The sequence below is a fragment of the Heterodontus francisci genome, chromosome 1 (genome assembly GCF_036365525.1).
Source record: "Heterodontus francisci isolate sHetFra1 chromosome 1, sHetFra1.hap1, whole genome shotgun sequence".
Classification (NCBI taxonomy): Eukaryota; Metazoa; Chordata; class Chondrichthyes; order Heterodontiformes; family Heterodontidae; genus Heterodontus; species Heterodontus francisci.
In genome coordinates this window covers 97,250,544-97,273,660 of record NC_090371.1, presented here as the reverse complement: position 1 = coordinate 97,273,660, position 23,117 = coordinate 97,250,544, and the positions used below count along the sequence as shown (strand labels likewise).

General features: G+C 43.8%; 1 protein-coding gene across 1 annotated transcript in view; it reads left to right on the top strand.

Annotated features, from left to right (window-relative positions):
• The window catches only part of mcidas (multiciliate differentiation and DNA synthesis associated cell cycle protein), a 33,295-nt gene extending 17,660 nt beyond the window's left edge, over positions 1-15,635 (top strand). Inside the window, exons 5-7 of the mRNA XM_068054463.1 lie at positions 702-931; positions 8,636-8,746; positions 15,180-15,635. Of these exons, the coding sequence (XP_067910564.1) occupies positions 702-931; positions 8,636-8,746; positions 15,180-15,635 (797 nt within the window). The remainder of the gene's footprint in view (positions 1-701; positions 932-8,635; positions 8,747-15,179) is intronic.
• Positions 15,636-23,117: the final 7,482 nt, after the last annotated feature.

Sequence of the window (23,117 nt, the reverse complement as noted above, 5' to 3'; positions counted from 1 at the left end):
TGCATGGAGCAACCGGGGAACAATGTGGGGAGTCTGAACAATATTTTCCTAGAATCATACATCACAGAAAGACGTCATTCGGCCCGTCGTGCCTGTGCCGGCTTCCTGACCGAACAATTCAATTAGTCCCACTCCGCTGCTCTTTCTCCATAGTCCTGTACTTCCCCCTTTTGAAGTATAAATTCAAATCCCTTTTGAAAGTTTTAATTGAATTTGCTTCCACCACCCTTTAAGGCATTGCATTCCAGATGATGACAACTGGCTGAGGATAAAAATTCTCCACATCTCCCTTCTGACTTTCTTGCTAATTATTTTAAATCTGCGTCCTCTAGTTACTGATTCTCCTGGTAGTGGAAACAGTTTTTCCTATCTATCAAAACCTATCATTATTTTGAATACCTCTATTAAATCTCCCCTTAACGTTCTTTTCTCTAAGGGGAACAATCAAAATTTCTCACATCTCGCCACATCATTGAATTCCCACATCCCTGGAGCTATTCTGGTAAATCTCCTCTGCACCCTTTCTAAGGCATTGACATCCATTCTAAAGTGTGGTGCCCAGGAATCAACACAGTATTCTAGCTGAGGTCTAACCAATAATTTATAAGGTTGACCATAACTTTCTTGCTTTTATGCTCTATGCCTCTATTTATTAACCCAAGGACCCCATATGATACAGCTACTTTCCCTATTGTCTACAGATCCATCATCTTTGATGCAACCCATGTCCATGACTGATGCAGAACTGCCGCTTTCGGACTATGTGTCTGATCTAGAAGCATGCATTTCAACTTCAATCCCGGGTGTGCATGATTCTCTGATGGAGATGAATCTTCCGACAGACCACTCACAACCGCCTGAGCAATTTTGGAAGGATGTAGCAGAAGAAAATCAAAAAGCTCTTGGAGACGCTCTGGAGGAAAACGAACACGTAAGAAAAATACATAGAAATATTTCTCCTGTTATGCCAGATTGGCTCATAATAACAAAGACTGTACATTAGAAACCCAGATGCACAAATACTGGAGAATTATTAGGTCATTTGTATGAAATGTTACAGCACCAATAGATGTGTAAATTTTACACACAGTGAGCTGAATTTTACTGGCCCCTTGACACCGTGGGTCGTGGCCCGGGGGCCAGTAAAATGCTACGGGGAGAGGCCCGCCTCAACCCGTGGCGTCGAGAATGGCCTGCTGCATATTACCGGTGGCGAAGGGACCTTGGTGTGGCCCCCCAACCCGCTGCATGGCAGCAGCACCACAATTAGCATATGGTAAACGTAATTACATTACTTAACTTTGCTGATTATGCAGCCCGCCGCCTCTCCTTTGACACTTCCTGATTTTTTGATGAACGGGTGGCAAAAGGTTTCACGGCAGAAGGTAAGTTTCTTTTCAGGGGTCTCACTCTGCATTCTTTAAGGGAGGAGGGTGGGAGGCATTACAGGGGTCTTACTCTACATTCCTAAAGAGAGGGGGGGGGGGGGTGCTTATAGGGGTCTCACTCTGCATTTTGGAAGGGAGGAGGGAGATACACAGGGATCTCACTCTGCACTCTTAAAGGGAGGAGGGAGGGAGACGTTACAGGGGTCACACTCTGCATTCTTAAAGAGAGGGGTCTGGGATTACTGGAGGGAAAACTCTGCTGGCATAAAGGAAGGTACCGTGTACCATCCCTCTGTTAACAGTGTAAGCTCTGTGTTTGTTCTTGTTTGTGAGGGAGCAATGGCACACTAGGCACCTTGTATGTGGGGAGGGTGCCAGAAAGGGCAGGAGCATTAAGGTTTTATGGATGGTGGGAGCAATTGATTCAGCTGGTAGGATCTTGATGTGGTCATGCTGTGCCACTCTGAGTGTTGGCCAAGATGGACAATGCAATGGCACGCCACATAATTGATCCAGGAAAGCAGCTGATTTACCCATCAACACCAATCCATGCCCTGTTAGGAACCTTCGAATACATGAAGGGTTCAACTTTATTTATCACATGGAAATAGGTGTGACTCATCCTACATTGTGCGATCCGCTGCACGTGAGGATCTGTATGTGCCAGAGGCAATATCAACAGGGCAGATACGATCCATGTAGAGACCCCCTGGTCATGAGCAGCAGCCCCCAAGGGGAGCCCACCATTACATTTGCCGTGCATCGACAGGCTCCGCATGACATACCATCGGAGCACCAGTGCCAGAGGCGATTGCGCATATAGAGAGGGTGGTGGAACGTCTTTGTGCCCTGCTCAAGGATGACCTGCAGCCCATGGGCTCCAGTGGACATCCCATGCCTTTGTTCCTCATAGTGGCAGTGGATCTCAAGCCTGACGCCTCTGCAACTTTTTAGGGGCCCACCAGAGACCTTTGTGGGGTCACACAGTCAGCAGTGCACCGCTGCATCAGGGAGGTCACCAATGCCCTGCACTGGAGGGCCAGTGAATATGTCCACTTCAGGATGGACTGTCACAGCCAGGCCCAGAAGGCCTTTGGTTGTGGCACCATTGCCAGAGAAACATAGGTTGTAATTTTAATAGACTGCACTTATGTGGCCATCAGACCTCCCGCCAGGTTACCACCTGCAGACGTCACCATTAAAGGAGCCCTCTCAATCTAGGTGAAGCTGGTATGTGCTCACCGCAGATGCTTGCAGCGAATGTGTGACCGCTCCTCAGGCAGCTGCCATGACACCTGGGTCTTGCGCCAGTCCTGGCTGGCACAGCTGTTCACTGAACTGGCTCAGATGGAGGGGTGGCTTCTTGGAGATAAGGGCTATCCTTTTCAGACATGGCTCCCGACACCAGTGAGAGACTCCACCACTGCTGCAGAGGAGAGATACAATGCCAGCCACTGAGCTACATGAGCCACCACTGAACAGGAGATTGGCATGCTGAAATAACGTCTCCAATGCCTATATGGATAGGGTGATGCCCTGTACTATGGGCTGCAAAGGCCAGCTCCTTTCTTTGCTGCTCTGTACAACTATGCACCCAATAAGACCCAGGCCTGGCATGATGAGTAGAGACGTCAACAGGATTCCCCCTCGGACTATGAGGGCGCTGAGGACCTACAACATGAAAGATGCAAGGGAGGGCAGATGGCACCCAGGCTCTGCACGCAGGGCTAGCAGTGAGGTAGGGATGTACGGAAGTGACTTATCAGACAAAGGCTGTCTGCTCCATAGGAACGATGTGAACTCTGCAGGCCACACATCACCCTTGCTCACCTGCTGTGCACCAGTCCACCTCTGCAGCATCCCTGTGTAAACCATTAGAGGCAGCAGCTGACTGAGCCAATGTCCATGTCACTGCATCCGTGGAGATGCTCATGAGTAATGGTGGCATGGCAATGATGTTACTGCATACGTTGGCTCTTCTGAAGGGCCAACGGTGCAAACTGATGTGACATTGGTGCTACATGCTGGCACACATCATTCACACAGAGAAAAGGACACACATGTTGGTGTGGAACATTTAGTGAAATACATACTTTGTTGTGACACCTGTGCATTCCCATTTGTGTCAGTGTGTTCTCTTTAAACGCTTGTGGGTGACCCTTCTTTGTGCAACCTCTGCGCTAACAGCCTGACTGGAGCAAGGCTGCTGCTCAGAATGCCCTTTGGCTGTGGATGACTTCGGCAGTCGTCCTCTGCTCGCACGAGGCCTGGAGTGCCCTGGCTGGCTAGGAGGATCCTGTATCATCACAGGATCCTCCTCAGGTATCACGGCCGCTGGGGCTTCACTCACAGGCAGAGGGGGCAGAGGGGCCAGCATCCACATTGGGATCGCCTGGAGGGGGGACCCCACATATGATCCACTGGCTCGCCTCCTCCATTTCAGGGCTCATTGGAACCTCTCTGCCCTCCCGGGAGGGACTTGGAGCAGGGGCATTCTTCATGCCCCTGGTCTCTCTCGCGCCTAGCAACTGCTCAATGGATGTGTAGGTAGAGGCGAGGGATAGCAGGTCTGAGCCTATCATTTGATTCTGGGTTACCGCGAGGGCCCCCGCTGCCTCAGTGGATGACGCCAGGCACTCACATGCCTGCGACATGGCAGCAGTCATGGAGTGGATAGACTCCCCTATCATCTGCTCAAGGCTGCACAAGGCCTGTGGCATCTCCACCTGCAGTCGCCATAACTTTTCCAACAGCTCCGGCCTGCCCTGGTCTATCATCAGCAGAGGGTCATCAGCAGCCTGGGTCACCACTCACAGGCCTCCGACTGTCAGGGGCCATGGCTGTCTCAGCCTCAGTCAGCTGCTCGCGTGCGTGTTTGCTTGCTCTCACCAGATTGTGACCCACACTCTAAGGCTAGACGGATAACCGGATGAGGTGACAGTATCTGCGCTGGTGGAAGGTGCATTAGTGCCATGGGATGGTGCTTCCTCCGAGGTGGCGGATGGCACATGCCGAGCTGGGTCCGACTCTGTTCTTTCAACTGGAAGACACAATGGGGAAAGGACATTGTCAGTTCTGCTGTAACACACGTTACATTGTCAGCAGCATTGCATTACCAAACCAACAGTACACAGTGCCCATCTTTAATATCAATGGATGTTTGCTCACTTTGGAGGCTGATGTCAATTTGCCCGAATGAGCGGGCCTGTTGCCTTGGTGCCAGCTGCAGGGCCTCCTCCTCGGCATCCATCAGTCTAAGCAGATTGGCATGACCTCCTCCGTGCGGGTGGACTCAAGGGGGCAGATATTAACAATGGCATGTTAACAGGGCGACACATGTCAAAAGACAGTTGTAGGCCACAAAGGTGGGGGCTTCTTGGTGTGCACCTCTGAGTGAGCCACTTATGTAGGCGCCATTCCCTGAGCATCGGACAAGGGTAAGTTGTGCCATACATCACAGCATTCATGGTGCTTTTTCCCTCCCCGCCCACCTCCCATTCTTCGGCACAGCAGTGGCACACATATGCCACTCTGTGTGGGTGCACCCTGTTTCAAAGGAGCCCTGATAGATATTGGTACTTACTCTCACACTTCTTAGCATGTCATTCATTCGTTTCCGGCACTGCACCCAGTCGCGCCAGATGGCACCACGGCTGCTCACCTCGTGAGCCTCCTCCAGCCAGGCTGCCTTGGTCAGGTGAGAGGGCCTCTTCGTGTCACCGCTGGGGAAGAGGACCTCCCGCCTTGCGCGCACAGCCTGGAGAAGGGCGGTCAGGGAGGCATCACTGAACTGTGGTGCCACCTTTTAATGCTGCTGTCTCTCTTGTGTCCCTTTAATTTTCAACACAGTGTCCAGGAATCTTCTTTGGTGCAGGCACAGCTGCTGTACTGGCAGCCCTTTAAATATGGCCCCAGCACATGACTAGCAGCTGTGCTGGCATGCAGCACAGAGCCGGCAGTCCCGCCCTCCCCCACCATGTCCTATGGGGGGGGGGGGGGGGGGGCAGTGCACGGCCTCTATGGAAATGACCCCCCGCGTGGCCGGTAAATGCAGGCGTGTCGCCGAGTTCACAGGGCGCCGCTGCCCAATAAAATGCAGCCTAGTATTGTGGCAGCACTTTGACCATATAGACACCATATAGTCAAGAAAAAGGCCTACCACCACCTTTTCGAAGGAAACTAAGGATGGGCAATAAATGCAAACCTTCTCCAGCAGTTGGCAGGAAAAGAGACAGAAGTGTAAGGAGAGAGCCAACTGTATAACAGCCCCATCAACCAACTTCACCTGCAGCGCCTGTGGAAGAGTCTGTCACTCTAGAATTGGCCTGTATAGCCACTCCAGGTGCTGTTCCACAAACCACTGACCACCTCTAGGCACTTACCCATTGTCTCTTGAGATAATGAGGCCAAAAAAGAAAGTATTGTGGCAGTACCTTGACCATATAGACACCATACAGTCCAAGAAAAAGGCCTACCACCACCTTTTCGAAGGTAACTAAGGATGGACAATAAATGCAGGCCTTGCCAGAGACGGAATAATTAAAAAAAATCAAGCTTATTATGAAAGCTAGCTGGTCCTTGCTAAATATCCGTGTATGTACAAATTTCACATATTTAGCACGACTGGCTAGCCTTGTTGAGCAAGAACGACTGAACTTTCTATTGAAAATATTTGAGAGAAATATGATCTTGTAGAATTTTGGCAAATTTTATAACTCATTGTTTATTAAATAAAATTACAAATTTTCAAGCAAAACACAAATGAATAGTAGTCTGTTTATATTCATCTACAACAGACAATGTTAACTGCTGTACCTCCGCAAATTGAAGGGACCTGAAGCTATCAATTGGAGTTACATCAAAGCCCATTTATAATTTTTTAAACGTTTGCTGACGATCATTAGATGGTAGGATCAGTAACACCAGTGTACACAATGAAACAATTGTGGTGATTATACCACACCAAACTACTCAGCAATATATTAAATCCAGTTTCGGGCAGCTTACTTTAGAAATGATGTCAAGGTGATTGCAAAGAGGTGAGTCCAGCGGTGGGAGGCTATTTTTCTTTTTGGTAGAACAAAGAATGTTAAAAATACAGATGTCAGAGAAATATCGGAATTGAATCGGCACAGGCTTGGAGGGCCGAATGGTCTGTTCCTGTGCTGTACTGTTCTTTGTCCTTTGTTCTTTGAATTAATCAATTTAGAAATACATGGGGTAATCAATAATAATCAGCATGGATCCATTAAAGGCAAAACATATCTGTCAAGTTTAATGGAGTTTATTTAAGTAATTAATTGGATAAAGGGAATGCAGTAGATATAGTGTACATAGTTTCTCAGAGGTGATTTGATAAAGTGTCTTAGAATGTTCAGGGGTATGGTATAAGAAAGAATGTAGTAGTGTAGAAAACGGTTGATGAACAGGAGATAAAGCGTTGGTGTAAAATGGTGTTACTGGGACTGGAAAAGACTTGGAGGTGATGTACCCAGTGGGTCAGCTTTGTGCCCACATTAGTTCTTGGTATATGCAGATCATTTTGACGTGGGTATATTGAACAGTATTTTGAAATTTGATAAGAACATAGAGGTAGAGTGTTTGCCAAACATTGAAAGTAGAGTGTTTGGCAAACAGGAAGAGGGCTATGAAAAACTTCGGGAATGCATACAGTAGTTAGTGAAATGGGCAGACAGATGGCAAATGGCATTTAATGTGATAAGTGTGAGGAAATACATTTTGGAGGCAAAATGGAATATGCACTCTATGGAAATGGTGAAGAGTGTGAATGAACAGTGAGACCTTGAGGGTCAAATACCAAATTCTCTAACTGGTAGATAAAGTCATAAGAAGGCCATATACAATTTTGGGTTTTATAAATGGGGCATAGAGTAGAAAGGTAAAGAAATAATGATCAACTTATTTAAAAGACTGGTCAATCTACTGTCTGAGTATTGTGTAATGTCTTATGAAAAGGATATTAAAGCCGTAGACAGCATGCAATGTAGATTTACCAGGTTGATGCCAGACACTCATATAATTATGAGAAGGGACTTGAGATGCTGGGAATATATTGACGTGGACAAAGAATATAACAAGAAATCTATGAAAAGTTTTTTAAATTAAGAGTTTTGATAGAATGAATATGAAAAGGCTGTTTCCTCTGGTTAGGGAGGGGGTGTAATTGACAAGGGATCATCAACTTAAAATTATTTCTAAGACAGTGAAGAGAGATAATAAAATAATTTTATATAGAGGCAGAGACCATTGTATCTTTAAAGAGAAAAATGATAAATATTTGAAGCAGAGGAAGATATTGGGCTATGGGGTGAGAGTGAGGCAGTGGGATTAGTTTTGGATAGCTTGAACAAAGTCAGCATAGACATGATGAGCTGAGCAGTATCATTCTGTGCTGTAAATGTTTACTGATACATGGTTCTTCTATTATGAGAGGTTTTGATAGGTTTTTCCAATTTACTTTATTTCCACTCCTTGGGTGAATTGGTAACTAGAGACCATAAATTCAAGATCATCACCAAAAGAATGAAGGGAAAAGTTGGGATTGTTTTTATGTAGAGTTTAGATTTTTTTTTTTAGATTTAGATATACAGCACTGAAACAGGCCCTTCAGCCCACCGAGTCTGTGCTGACCATTAACCACCCATTTATACTAATCCTACACTAATCCCATATTCCGACCACATCCTCACCTGTCCCTATATTCCCCTACCACCTACCTATACTAGTGGCAATTTTATAATGGCCAATTCACCTATCAACCTGCAAGTCTTTTGGCTGTGGGAGGAAACCGGAGCACCCGGAGAAAACCCACGCAGACACAGGGAGAACTTGCAAACTCCACACGGGCAGTACCCGGAATTGAACCCGGGTCGCTGGAGCTGTGAGGCTGCGGTGCTAACCACTGCGCCACTGTGGAATCCTCTGCCAGCAACAGTGATGGAAGCAGAATTCCAAATCGGTTTGAAATTAAAGTGGATAAATATTTGAAAAAATAAATAAATGAGAACAAGGAAAGGCAAGAGAATGGGACTAAGGGGAAAGCTATTTTAGAAGAACACAGACACGAAGATCAAATAGACTCCTTACATGCTGTAAATTCTATGATTCTACCTTTCCATCATGATTTTTTTATAGAAGCTTAAAGGGTAATTGAAATTAATGCGATGGATCATATTCTCATTTTATAGAATGTTAGCTTTGTGGTTGATTAGTGTTTTCTATTGCAGCTGCAAGTCACTTTAAAGAGAAAACAATGTGAAATTGTATCACTGAAGGAAAGAAATGTCCAACTAAAAGAACTTGCCAGTAAAGCAAAACATTTGGCATCTATACTTGATGTAAGTATTATAAACACTCACACTATGGTTCCCATTTTCATGAGAGGAGCATGGTTTATTTGCACATAAGGGTATGCCTGCTTCAAGTGGTAGGAGTAGGGCCCATAAATTGAAGGACACACTCACTTTTAAGACTTTGGAAACCCGGAGAATAGGAGATTGGGCTGTGTGTATATGTGTATTGGTTTTTGGACTAGCCAGGCTGTCTCTCACAATATAACAGTACAGTTAACACAACAAAACCTGACCTTTGCCTTCGGAAAGCTGTCTGATCACAGCTATACCAATCATTTTACACTGTATAAGTAACCAACAATTCATCTATTGGTGAAAATAAACACAGCAAATCATTCTTTGCTCTTTTAAGCAACATAAGTATAAAGTAAACCACAGATTATGAAAGGACTTCAAACATATCTCATCAGTGAGCTAGGCTGGAGGAACCTTAGGGCATGGGTGTGCAGCCACATCTACATCACTGCCAAACGTAAGATCACAACTCCCTTCCTTACCCAACTCCATGGAATTTGTGAATCCTCCTAGAAGAGGCAGATTCACACTGTTTCATTTTAACACTGTACGAAGTATAGTAAGTCCATTGTGATGTCAAACTGGATTTACTATCGCTCATCATTAGAGTTTCTGGACACTTTATTTAATCAGAAAGTTTGGTGGCCCGTGCTTTCAAAATATTTAAAATGTACCAATTAAGTGTGGACTTCTACTTATGCATGTAAGTGTTTTCTCTCTCTCACTCACTCTCTCACAAAGCTTTCTCTCACACCTAAGAATCTGAATTGTAGCAAGGCATTATAAACAAGCTACTTCCAGCTGTAAATTGACACTGCAATTACTGATAGGAGACTCATAGCCATAGTATAACTGCAAACTGATCAGACATGCACCTCATTCAGTTTTGCACATTTCCGGCAGAAAATGAATATACAAGTTAGTAAAAAGGAAGACCAATAATGCAGCAAGACATGCAACTGTAGTTGAAGGCCACTTTTGAAATATAAAATGATGCAAATATTTGTAATTGTTCAAATGTTGAACTCATACAAAAAGTTATGATACCAGTTCCACAGAGAATTGTTGGTGTTAATGCCCGATGGTGGTGCCTAATAATCATGGAGTATGATTAATATATATTAATAATAGTTGTAATATAACTGGATTAACACCTACTGCTGAAACCCCCATTTGTGCCTTTGTTACCTCTAGACTATTACAATGAACTCCTGGCTGGTCTCCCACATTCTACTTTCCATAAACTTGAGGTCATCCAAAACTCTGCTGCCTGTGCGTTAACTTGCACCAAGTCCCATTCCCCTATCACCTAGTGCTCACTGGCCTACATTGGTTCCTGGTCAAGCAATGTCTTGATTTAAAAATTCTCATCCTTGTTTTCATATCCCTCCATGGCGTCGCCCCTCCCTATCTCTGTAAACTCCACCAGCCCCACAACTCTCTGAGATATCTGTGGTCCTGTAATTCTGGCCTCTTGTGCATCCCTGAGTTTAATCACTCCACCATTGGTGGCCAAACCTTCAGTTGCCTGGGTCCTAAGCTCTGGAATATCCTCCCTACAGCTCTCCACCTCAACACCTCACTTTCCTCCTTTAGGACACTCTTTAAAACCTGTCTCTGTGACCAAGCCTTTGGTTACCTGACCCCCTAATAATAGTTCTACCATTGGACAGAACATTAAACAAGATATTATTGAAGCAATGCAATAATTATTGGTGAGTTTAATTTTCATATAAACTGGACCAATCAAACTGGCAAAGATGAGCTGGGAGATAAGTTTGTAGAATGCTTTTGTGACAATTTCCTGGATCAATACGTTTGGAACCAACCAGGAAAAATACTATTTTAGATCTAGTATTATATTGTGTAATGAGGCAGGGTTAATTAGTAATCTTGCAGTAAAAGATGTGTTTGGAATTAGTGATCATAATACAATTGAATTCCATATTAAGTTTAAAAACGACACTGCAATCACAAACACGAATCTTGAACTTACACAAAGTTAATTACATAGGTATGAGGGGAAAGCTGGCTAAGTTTTATTGGGTAAATAGACTAACATTTGTGGTGGTAAATAAACAGCGGGAAACATTTAAAGAAACAATTCAAAATGTTCATCAAAAATATATTCAATTGGAAAACAAAAACTCAGCAAAAAAGATCTATCCGTGACTTACTAAGGAGGTTAAGGATAGTGTTAGATTAAAAAAAAAGCTTATAATCTTGCAAAGAATTGTGGTAAGTCTGAGGATTGGGAATGTTTTAGAAGCCAGCAAAGGGCCGCCAGAAAGTTGATTAAAAAGGGAAAAAAATAGAATGAGAGTAAACTAGCCAGGACTATGAAAACAGATTGTAGGAGCTTTTACAAGTACATAAAAAGGAAGACAGTAGTTAAAGGAAACATTGGTTCCTTAGAAGCAGAGACATGAGAAATTATTACGGGGAATGAGGAAATGTCAGAGACATTGAACCAATATTTTGTGTCTGTCTTCGCAGTAGAAGGCACAAGTTACATATCAGAAAGAGAGGGTAACCTAGGGGCTAAAAGAGTGAGGAAATTAAGATTTGTTAATATCAGCAGAGAAACAGTATTGGAGAAGCTTGAGGGACTAAATTCTGACCAATTCCCAGGACCTGATGGCCTACATCCTAGGATTTTAAAAGAGGTAGCTGCAGAGAAAGTGGATGCACTGGTTATGATTTTACAAAATTCCCTGAGTTCTAGAATGGTTCCACCAGATTGGAAGTCTGAAAATGTAGCACTGCTATTCAGGAAAGGAGGGAGAGAGAAAACAGGGAACTACAGGCAGTTAGCCAGACATCAGTCATCGGGCAAGTGCTGGAATCTATTATTAAGGAAGTCTTAACAATGCACTTAGAAAATCATAGTATGATCAGACAAATTAAACATGGTTTTATGACAGGAACATCATGTTGGACAAATTTATTAGAGTTTTTTGAGGAAATAACTCATAGGGTAGATAAAGGGGAACCAGTAGATTTAGTGTACTTGGATTTCCAAAAGGCATTCAATAAGGTGTCACACAAAAGGTTAATATGATAGATAATAACTCAGGGAGTTGGGGGTAATGTATTAACATGGATAGAAGATTGGTTAATGGACAGGAGGCAAGGAGTAGGGATAAATGGAGCATTTTCAAGTTGGCAGGCTGTGAGTGCTGCAAGGGGCCTCAGCTATTTATAATCTATATTAATGACTTAGATGAAGAGACAGAGAGTATGTATCTAAGTTTGTTGACGATACAAAGCTAGGTGGGAATGTAAGCTGTGAAGAGAACATAAAGAGGCTGCTAAGAAATATAGAGAGGTTAGGTGAGCGGGTAACAAGGTGGCAGATGGAGTATAATGTGGGAAAGTGTGAGGTTATTCCGTTTGGTCAAGAATAGAAAAGCAGAATATTTTTTATAAGCTTTGAAACTTGTAAATGTTGTTCAGAGGGACTTGGGTGTACTTGTACAAGGAACGCAGAAAGTTAACATGCAGGTACAGCAAGCTATTAGGAGAGCAAATGGTATTTTTTTTATTCATTCATGGGATGTGGGCGTCACTGGCTAGGCCAGCATTTATTGCCCATCCCTAATTGCCCTTGAGAAGGTGGTGGTGAGCCTTTATTGCAAGGGGATTGAAGTACAAGAATAAAGAAGTCTTGCCACAATTGTGCAGGGCTTTGGTGAGAGCACACCTGGAATACTGGGCAGCAGTTAATTGGCCCCCGTGGAGACGGTCTCTGAGGCAGAGGGTTCCATTGAATTGCGATGGAAAGTGGGGGGAGCAGAGCGCCTCTCGCCTTCCCAATGCGCCACGATTAAGTCGGGGGTGGGAAAGGCTGTAGCAGCCTTCCCGACCAGAGGCCAATTGAGGCCTTTAAGTGGCCAATCAATAGCCACTTAAGGGCTCCTTCCTGGCACCACTGGAATTAAACCTAAAGGGATGGGGATCTCGGTGCCGGGCAATTAAGTGTCTGAGCACTGTTGAATCGCGCTGGGGGTGGGGTGCTCCGAAAGGCCAAGGCACGGATCCCCTCGCCTTTTTGGCTCGGTGCTGGGCTCCCGGCTGGCACAAATAAATTCAACCCACTGTGTGCAGTTTTGGTCTCCATATTTAAGGAAGGATATACTTGCTTTGGATGCAGTACAGTGAAGGTTCGCTAGGTTGTCCCTGGGGTGAGAGGCTTGTCCTATGATGAGAGGCTGAGTAAATTCTCTGGAGTTTAGAAGAATGAGAGGTGATCTCATTGAAACATACAAGATTCTGAAGGGGTCAGATAGGGTAGACACTGACATGTTGTTTTCCCCTGGCTGGGGAATCTAGAACACGGGCACACAATCTCAGGATAAGGGGCCAATTATTTAGGACTGAGATGAGGAGAAATGTCTTTACTCAAAGGATTGTGAATCTTTGGAATACTCTACCAGAGGGTTGTGGATGGTCCATCATTGACTATATTTAAGGCTGAGCTGGACAGACCTTTGGTCTCTCAGGATATCAAGGGATATATATGGGGAGTGGGTGAGAAAGTGGAGTTGAAGCTGAAGATCTGCCATGATCCTATTGAATGGCGGAGCAGGCTTGATGGGCCATATGGTCTAGTCCTCTTATTTCTTGTTTTTATGCTGACTTTAAATATATTTGCACAAAAAGTAAAACAGTTAGACAGAGAGAGAAGTTGATGGCTAGAGAGATATAGATAGAGAGATAGATAAAGAGTTAGCCAGAGCAATACATAGGAATAAATAAATCAAAAGTGTTTAGATAGAGTAAATAAAGAGAAACTGTTTCCCATTAATGAAGGGTCGAAAACAGAGGGCACAGATTTAAGGTGATTGGCATAAGAACCAGAGGCAGCATGAAGAAATTTTTTTTTACATAATGAGTGGTTAGGATTTGGACTGCACTTCCTGGTTGGGTGATGGATACAGATTCAGTCGTAGCCTTCAAAAGGAAATGGAATAAACATTTGAAGGAGAAAGAATTGTAGGGATATGGGGAAAGAGCAGCGGAGTGGGACTAGCCGGAGTGCTCTTTGAAAAAGCCAGCGCAGACCCGATGGGCCAAATGGCCTTCTTCTGTACTGCAAAGACTCCCCAAAGCCTGTCCACCATCTACAAGGCACAAGTCAGGAGTGTGATGGAATACTCTCCACTTGCCTGGATGGGTGCAGCTCCAACAACACTCAAGAAGCTCGACACCATCCAGAACAAAGCAGCCCACTTGATTGGCACACCATCCACAAACATTCACTCCCTCCACCACCGACGCACAGTGGCAGCAGTGTGTACTATCTACAAGATGTACTGCAGCAACGCACCAAGGCTCCTTAGACAGCACCTTCCAAACCCACGACCTCTACCAACTAGAAGGACAAGGGCAGCAGATGCATGGGAACATCACCACCTGCAAGTTCCCCTCCAAGTCACACACCATTCTGACCTGGAACTATATCGCCGTTCCTTCACTGTCGCTGGGTCAAAATCCTGGAACTCCCTTCCTAACAGCACAGTGGGTGTACCAACCTCACATGGACTGCAAAGGTTCAAGAAGGCAGCTCACCACCACTTTCTCAAGGGCAATTAGGGACGGGCAATAATTGCTGGCATAGCCAGTGACGCCCACATCCCATGAATGAATAAAAAAATATATTCTCTGATTCTATTCTATTTTGATATCTCCTTTTGTGGCTTGGTGTCATACTTTGTTTTATAATGTTCCTGTGAAGTGCTTTGGGATGTTTTATTATATTAAAGACACTATATAAACTGTTGTTGTTACTTCACACCTTGATACAATAATTCACAACTTTACTTCTGCATTAATTAAGTGGTACATAAACAAGAGTCGGTCTTTCATCACTTTCCAACCACTGCAAGCTCCAGTTAAAAAATACAGAAAATGATAATCACCATTACATAGAATGGCACAGAGTTTGCATAAGAGAAATACATCTCGAGCTTGAGTCAATTAGCAAGAGGAAGACAGGAAGAATTAGAGTGCGGAGAGGAACAGAGACACAACGGTTGAAGCTCAGCTTGGGTGGTGATAGCAAATCAGCTGCCTTTTTTACACCCTGAGTAGTTTTCTTTTCCAAGCCAATGGAAAGAAATCTGCTTGGGCGTAAAACGGGCCACCAATTCACTTTTGCCCAAGACGAATTTCTGCTACACAAGTCTTTTGTTCATGAACGACACCACAGGTCGTCAAATGGTACTGGTCCACAAGCTTTCCTCTAATGGTTTATGATAGCATCTTAGCCCACTGATGAACTACAGCATTGTAACAGTTGAGCTTTAGTGTCTGTCTGCATATATATGGTAGGTTGCAACTATAAGCAAAATACCTAAAGGACCTTGTTCATTAAAGAATTGTTACTTTAATCTTTTATTAGAAACTAATGAAGCAGGAAAGCCAGGATGCCAATGACACCATCTCTGAGAACTTTCCCTCAGCAAAGCGGCAAAGAGTCGAGGGCACATACTTTGACAACCAGGACTGTGATAAAGTGGATGAGATTTTAAGAGACATCTCAGAAAAATGCAATGTGGCCTTGCAAACATTGAATGACACAGACCCTAAATATCTCAAGATCAACCACTGCTCAGGAGAGGCCAGTTACAATGAAATCCAGGAAACCATCAACATGTATGGGAGCTTCAATGGGCTTCAAACATCTGTGGCCTGTGACATGCTCAGTTTAGGTACCAGTGAGCTGGACAATGATATGTCTTTCAAGACTTCAATTCGTGATCACTGTACAATAAGAACATTAGCTTTTCCTCAGGGGAATGCATTTACCACCAGAACACCCAATGGTGGTTTCAAATTTCGATGGATTCCCAGTTGATTGGGGTGATCAGCTAACTACACTGACCAGTGGGGACTTAATTATTGTACTTTAGCAAATACTGTACATGAAGGAATTCCATGCATCATCTTTGCACTGCCAGCACTTAAGAAAATTAAATCTTCCCCAACAGGCATTATATTTCAGGTCCACTAAATATTTTGAAGTTATTTTTAAATGTGGTTTCGTTGTTCATATGTATTGTACCAAAATATGACACAACAAATATAAATTTTAAATTATCCCATTATTATTCAAAAATATTAGTATATGCACGGATCAATCTACAAACTATATTCTTCAGGGTTTAAAATACACAGCTCTTAGAAAGAAAATAAGTCATTTCCTGGATAAGGCTGTTTTGTGACTAGTTTGATTTTATTTGCTCATTAACACAATGTTAACTCGTTATGAGTTATGGCAAAAGAAAGCCAATTAAATACAGGTCACACACAAAATAAAAAACTGTAGCTGCTGCTAATCTGTAACCAAAACAGAAAATGTTGGAAATATTCAATCAATAAGTCATCCAGCATCTGTGCAGAGAACAGATAAGTTAATTTTCAATTGCTGACTACCTGTATCTCACTGAAAAATGGGCGATTGGCAATTTGAAATCACTGGTGGTGCATGGTGGAGGGAATGAGGTACCTTGGACGTGGAGGCCTCCCTGATACAATTTTAAGGTGGGCCTGTAAATGGGTCAACAGCACACCCCACCTGTTTCATGCAGGAGGCTGTTCAAATATACAAACTGGGAGCCTGTGACATTGTAGGATCTTGATTGAATTTTGAAGCACAAATGGGTGGAACGTATGCCACATACACACTGCCCATTTGTACCATTTGATGGACAGCCGAACTAGCAGTCCTTTGAGGAACACTGGTATGCTGTGGCACAAAAGGGCCTCAAAATATTTTGCCTTTTTGGCATCCATTTTGAAGATTGTTCCAGATTCCTTACACTGGCTTCAGGTGGGAGGTACAGCCACTCTGCTGATGTTGGGCTCGTCTTGGGTGGAAGTTAAGGTTCCCCCACTGCTCAGGTGTAGAAAAGTTCATGTCACCTTTTTTTAACCATGCAGATTGCCTTGAAATCCAAGCTTGCATAACTGCGTGACTTTTTGGAGTTCATTTGGCCATATTTTAGATCAGAACAACACACTGAAAATAGAACTTTGTATAACCAAAACATAAAAGGTCCATACCTACTACCAGTGCAAATCTCTCTAATGTCCTTGAGGCAACAATGTGCTTTAAAATTGTGGTTCTATATAGTGAGTGAAAGTACACAATTAAAATAATTGTTTTCCCTGGACCAATGACAATCCGATGCACCGTACTAGCGATCCCCCATGAGAGGAATTAGAGAACCACACTTCTACATTTTCAGCCATTAATATCCTGACTTATTTTCCGAGGCAGCATGTGGTTGAGCCACTGATAAAATGGGCCAATTATTGCATCTCTCACTGAAGCTCAACCATAGACAACAAAGCAGGAGACTGGACTGACTGGATTGAGCATCCAATATATGAAAATTAATGTATAAAACATTCTTTTACAAAATATTTTCAGGATAAATGAGAGGACACCATCCTCTTGCTTTTTAAAAAAAGTGCTTCTGAGGTACAATTCAGCCTATCCCCAGCTGAGCTAATGTATTGATATGAATGTCCTCTGGGCTGGTTAAAAATAATTGACCTTCTTATCGCTTTAGTCTCTTGTACCCTGATTCTGGGGGAGGAGAAGGCAGGGGGAATTCATAAAATGACACAAATGCACAACTTAATGCATGTGCATCAAGAATCATGAATATGAGAAGCATTAGAAACAAACTACTGGAACTGTAGATTGTTATGGCAATGGAGAACTACAGTGTGGTTGGAATAAAAACAGAAAGTGCTGAAAATACTCAGCAGGTCAGGCAGCATCTGTGGAGAGAGAAGCAGAGTTAATGTTTCAGGTCTGTGACCTTTCATCAGAACTGGCAAAGGTTAGAAATGTAATAGGTTTTAAGCAAATAAAGTGGGGATGGGGATAAAAGAGAACAAAAGGGAAGGCGTTTGATCGGACAGAGGGCCGGAGAGATTAAATGTTGAGGAGGTCATGGGGCAAAGGCAAAGAGAGTGTGCTAATGGTGTGGTGAAAGACAAATCATTAGTGCGGAGGGAGTGTTAATGACAGAATAATGAGCAGCTCTGGCCAAAAGCCTAAACATGAAAAAACCAGTAGGCAGGCATATGGTAAAAAAACATGGTTGGAATGTCAGAAACATGACTAAATCTAAACAGAATGTTTAGAAATGATCAAAGGAGCAGAAAAGGAGATATTGTAGCCCTATATCTCAGGGACATCTCGGAGAATAAAAAAAGGTGTTGGGGAAGGTGGAAAGCTACAAAATAAATAACTTTGTTTAGACGCCACAAATACAAAACAAATCCAAGCTAACACTAGCAGGATGCTCCAGGCCGTTAAGTCATCATGAGAAGGACAATTTATTCTATGAAGAGATAAAAGGATATATGAGAAGATGAAAATTACTTGAATGGGTAACTTCAATCAACCTTTAATTGGGAAAACCCAAGTGGTTCAGAGTCAGAGTTAGTAAATGTACTGCAGGACAACCTCAAGAAATCCATGAGAAGCAGTGCTCATCTTGACCTGGTACTCATTGAAATAAGGTAGACTGAATGGCCTCCCTCATGTGTAATAATGTTGTGATCTTCTGATTGTTTGATGGCAAGTACACCGTCCAAAATAACCCTTTCAACAAAACAATGTACAGATCTTTCTTGTTACTGAACCTACCCCACGATTCCAGGTTTGCAGCAAGTGAAGTGGTTCTGTAATACAAATGGAGCATGAAAAATGCTGTATGCTGATTCCTTTGGGGATGAAATACCTGCCGTATGATTTTAATAATTAATGTGTAACAGATTCATGTGCAATCCCAATGTCTGTTGCTTTACCAAAGCCATAAACCAAATGTAAAATTTATTGATTAAATAATGAACAAGGGTGTGTCAGATCAAACTCGCTGAGTGATTTGTCGCCAATATCACAGCAGAATTTCAGCCTATTTGTTAAACTTCTTTCAGGACATTTATTCTAAAATTCACTAGAGTAAATGTTAAAAGGCATTAAGAATATTGCTTATTTGCAGAGGGAAGTTAATCTTCAGGTATTTCTTATTAATCTCGACATTCTGATAAGCATGGCATACACATTGGATTTTAGTTCCCATTTAGTTACTTTTCCAGCTTTAATAATGAATTACTTGAAATAATCACAGAATCACAGAATTGTTACAGGACAGAAGGAGACCATTTGGCCCATCGTGCCTGCACTCCGAAAGAGCAATTTACCTAATGCCCCTCCTCCGCCTTCTCCCCGTAGCCCTGCACATTCTTCCCTTTCAGATAACAATCCAATTCCCTCTTGAATGCCTCGATTGAATCTGCTTTCCACCACACTTTCAGGTAATCCATTCCAGATCCTGACCACTCACTGCGTGAGAAAGTTTTTCTTCATGTCGCCATTGCTTCTTTTGCCAATTACCTTAAATCTGTGCCCTCTTGTATTTGGTCCTTCCACCAATGGGAACAGTTTTTCTCTATCTACTCTGGCTGGAACCCCCTCATGATTTTGAAGACCTCTATCAAATCTCCTCTCAACCTTCTCTTCTCCAAGGAAAACAGTCCCAACTTCTCCAATCTATCCACGTAACTGAAGTTCCTCATCCATGAAACCATTCTTGTGAATCTTTTCTGCACCCTCACTAATGCCTTCTGTTGTATATTGTTGTTACTAGGAGATAGGTTTGATTCTTCTAGCTTGTGGAAATCACTGATTGTAAGGTTTTAAACAATAACTTATTTATTACATTTCAGGAACTATTTACACTTTCTCTTAAGCAGGTCTAACACACTCCTTCTTGGGTCTCTACCACATGTGATCTCTGACATAATCACAGTGGGAGGTGTTGCTCACACTGTCTCAAACATTAACCCTTTCAGACCCTTATACTACAACTTCACATAATGATTTATACACAACCTGTTATTGGTGAGTCTCAGCAGTGATGTGTAGAAAGTATATATTAACAAGTCTCATGACAGTTCCTTTTTATTTTTATTTTTTTTTATTTAGAGATACAGCACTGAAACAGGCCCTTCGGCCCACCGAGTCTGTGCCGACCAACAACCACCCATTTATACTAACCCTACAGTATCCCATATTCCCGATCACCTCTCTACACTAGGGGCAATTTACAACGGCCAATTTACCTATCACCTGCAAGTCTTTGGATGTGGGAGGAAACCGGAGCACCCGGCGAAAACCCACGCAAACACAGGGAGAACTTGCAAACTCCGCACAGGCAGTACCTTTGCACTGCCACTTCCTTTAACACTGTGTTGCTTTCAATTGTTCACATATTGATTTTGTTTCCATTCACATATCGGACTTTGCCATTCATCTCTGAAGGATAATGTTTCAATACAAATATTTCAATCTGTACAAGTGAGGCAGATTGAAGACTTTGGTTTTCGAACGGCAATTTGCGGGTCAGGAAGGAGGGGCCTTGGGAAGCAGCAGCCAAAACATTCTTTCGTTCCTCCTCTCAGTCCCTTGCACTCATATGCCAGGACCTCCAGTGAGTGTCAGCCTGATTTTACTGTGCAGAGGGTCTGCTGTTTTGTAGCCAGTTACATTGCATCAGGGTCCAAATGACATCATAGCACCCTAATTTACAGTTTGATTGTCCTTTTCTGTACAACGTCCAATAGCTGGACATCCTTGTAGTAGTATGTCATTTGTACTCCACCCGTAACTCTACTAGGGTCTTGTAATAGTAACGGCTAAGATTTGTACTTCATGACACAGACTGGAAAAGAAGATGGCACTTCATTAAAGAAACATGTAATTTTACTTATGTATTTCAGTATATTTGTAAGAAAGGAAGAAACATAAAAACAAAAATAAAGCAATAAAATAACAATAAATGAAGATGTGATAATCATTTGTACCCTATCCACTTGGCTGTACATTTAACGCTCTGATTAGATTGTCTTACTGCCGCCAACCTTTTCTTCATTCATTCATTCATGGGATATGGACGTCACAGGCAAGGCAAATATTTATCGCCCATCCTTAATTGACCTTGAGAAGGTGGTGGTGAGTCGCCTTCTTGAACTGCTGCAGTACCTGGGTGTAGGTTCACCCACAGTGCTGTTAGTGAGCGAGTTAGTGACGCAGCAATGATAAATGAATGGTGATATCTTTCTGAGACATGATAGTGTGTGACTTGGAAGGGATTTTGCAGGTGGTAGTTTTCCCAGGCGTCTGCTGCTGTTGACTTTCTAGGTGGTAGAGGTTGCGGGTTTGGAAAGTGCTGCCTGAATATCCTTGGTGTGTTGCTCAGGCAGCACCTTCCAAACATGCAACCTCTACCACCTAGAGGGCAGCAGATGCATGGGAACATCACCACCTGCAAGTTCCCCTCCAAGTCACACACCATCCTGACTTGGAACTATATCACCGTTCCTTCACTGTCACTGGGTCAAAATCTTGGAGCTCCCTTCCTAACAGAACTGTTGGTGTACCTACGCCCCAAGAACTGCAGTGGTTCAAGAAGGCAGCTCACCACCACGTTCTCATGGACAATAGGGATGGGCAATAAATGCTGGCCTGGCCAGCGGCACCCAAATCCCATGAAATGAATTTTAAAAAAGCAGGTCAGAAGCTGGGAATTTTGCGGTGAGTAATCCACCTCCTGACTCCTCTTGAAGCCATAGTATTTATATGGCAGATCAAGTTAAGTTTATGGTCAATGGTGACCCCCCCAGGTCATTAATGGGGAGGGATCCAACATTCATAGTGCCATTGAATGTTAAGGTGTGGGGCGGTTATACTCTCTGTACTTAGAGATGGTAATTACTTGGCACTTATGTGGTGCATATGTTACTTGCCACTTGTCAGCTCAAGCCTGAATATGCGGGCACAGACTGCTTCATTGTTTGAGGAGTTGCAAATGGTACTGAACACTGTACAATCATCAGCGAACATCTCCACTTATGATGGAGGGAAGATTATTGAGAAAGCAGCTAAAGATGGTTAGGCCGAGGATACTACCCTGAGGAACTCCTGCAGTAATGTCCTGGAGCTGAGATGATTGACTACCAACAATCACAACCATCCTCCTTTGTGCTAGGTATGACTCCAACCAGTGGAGAATTTTCCCCCAATTCCCATTGACTTCAATTTTACTAGGATTCCTTGATGCCACGCCTGGTCAAATGCTGCTTTGATGTCAATGGCAGTCACATTCATTTGACCTCAGAAACTCAAATTTTTTGTCCATGTTTGGACCAAGGCTGTAACAGGGGTTGGCAATGTGTCCGTCCGTGGTTTCCATCCAGCCCATCAATGCTTTGTGCCTGACAGCGGGCTTCACGTGGCTTGGCTTTGATTGATGGCTCCCCTGTTAAAGTGTATGTCAGGTGGAGGGGGCAGATGGGACCAACATCTGATGGATGGTGAATGCCTGTTTGTGATTTGTTACTGTCTGCGACTGACAGCGAACTGCTCAGGTGGGATGAGTGCTGATTTGTGGTTCGCAGCGCAGGCGCACTGGGATCAGGCACTCCTGCTGTTTTTGCGCGGTTCTGGAAGTAAACTGAAATGGCTGCTGTGGGGGAAAGGGAGAGAAAGGCCAAGGGGAGAGGAGGAGGCAGGCCAGCACACAGCCAGAGGCGTGACATGGTGTTGAAAGAGCACACAGAGAGTCAGACAGCCCTTTAAACAAGCACCGGCCCAAGGAGCGGGGGAGGGGGAGAGGGTGATGGACGTGGTGGGGGTTGGGGGGGGGGGTGGTAGAGTGGGATGGACACACAGAGTGGGGAAATGGGGATGAACACAGAGAGGGGCGGGGGATGGACACAGAGAGGGGCAGGGAGGTGGACACAGAGAGGGGCAGGGGGTGGACACAGAGAGGGGCAGGGGATGGACAGAGAGGGGAAAGGGGGGTGGACACAGAGAGGGCAGGGGGAATGATCACACAGAGAAGGGAGAGGGGCTGGGCACAGAGAGGGCGGAGAGGGGGTGGACACAAAGAGGGAAGAGGAGGATGGACACACTGAGAGGGGGATAGTCACAGTGAGGGGAGAGGGGATGAACACAGAGAGGGGAAGAGACAGAGAGAGATCATGATCAGTCCTGACAGATGAATACCTATCTGAATTCTCTACATTGCTATATCAAGTGTGTGGGCAGATATTGACTACTTGTGCAAGCAAAAACAATGCCAGGTATCTCACCAAATAGGAAGAAGTGTATTTTAAATTGGACTGTGTTTTGATGATATTAGGTTGGCTATACACTTTATATATAGATCAATTGCCCCCATGCTCGTGGATGAGTCAATAATTTTGTCAAATGTCCATTGTGAAACATGTTGGTGCCTATCCCTGGGTTGTAATG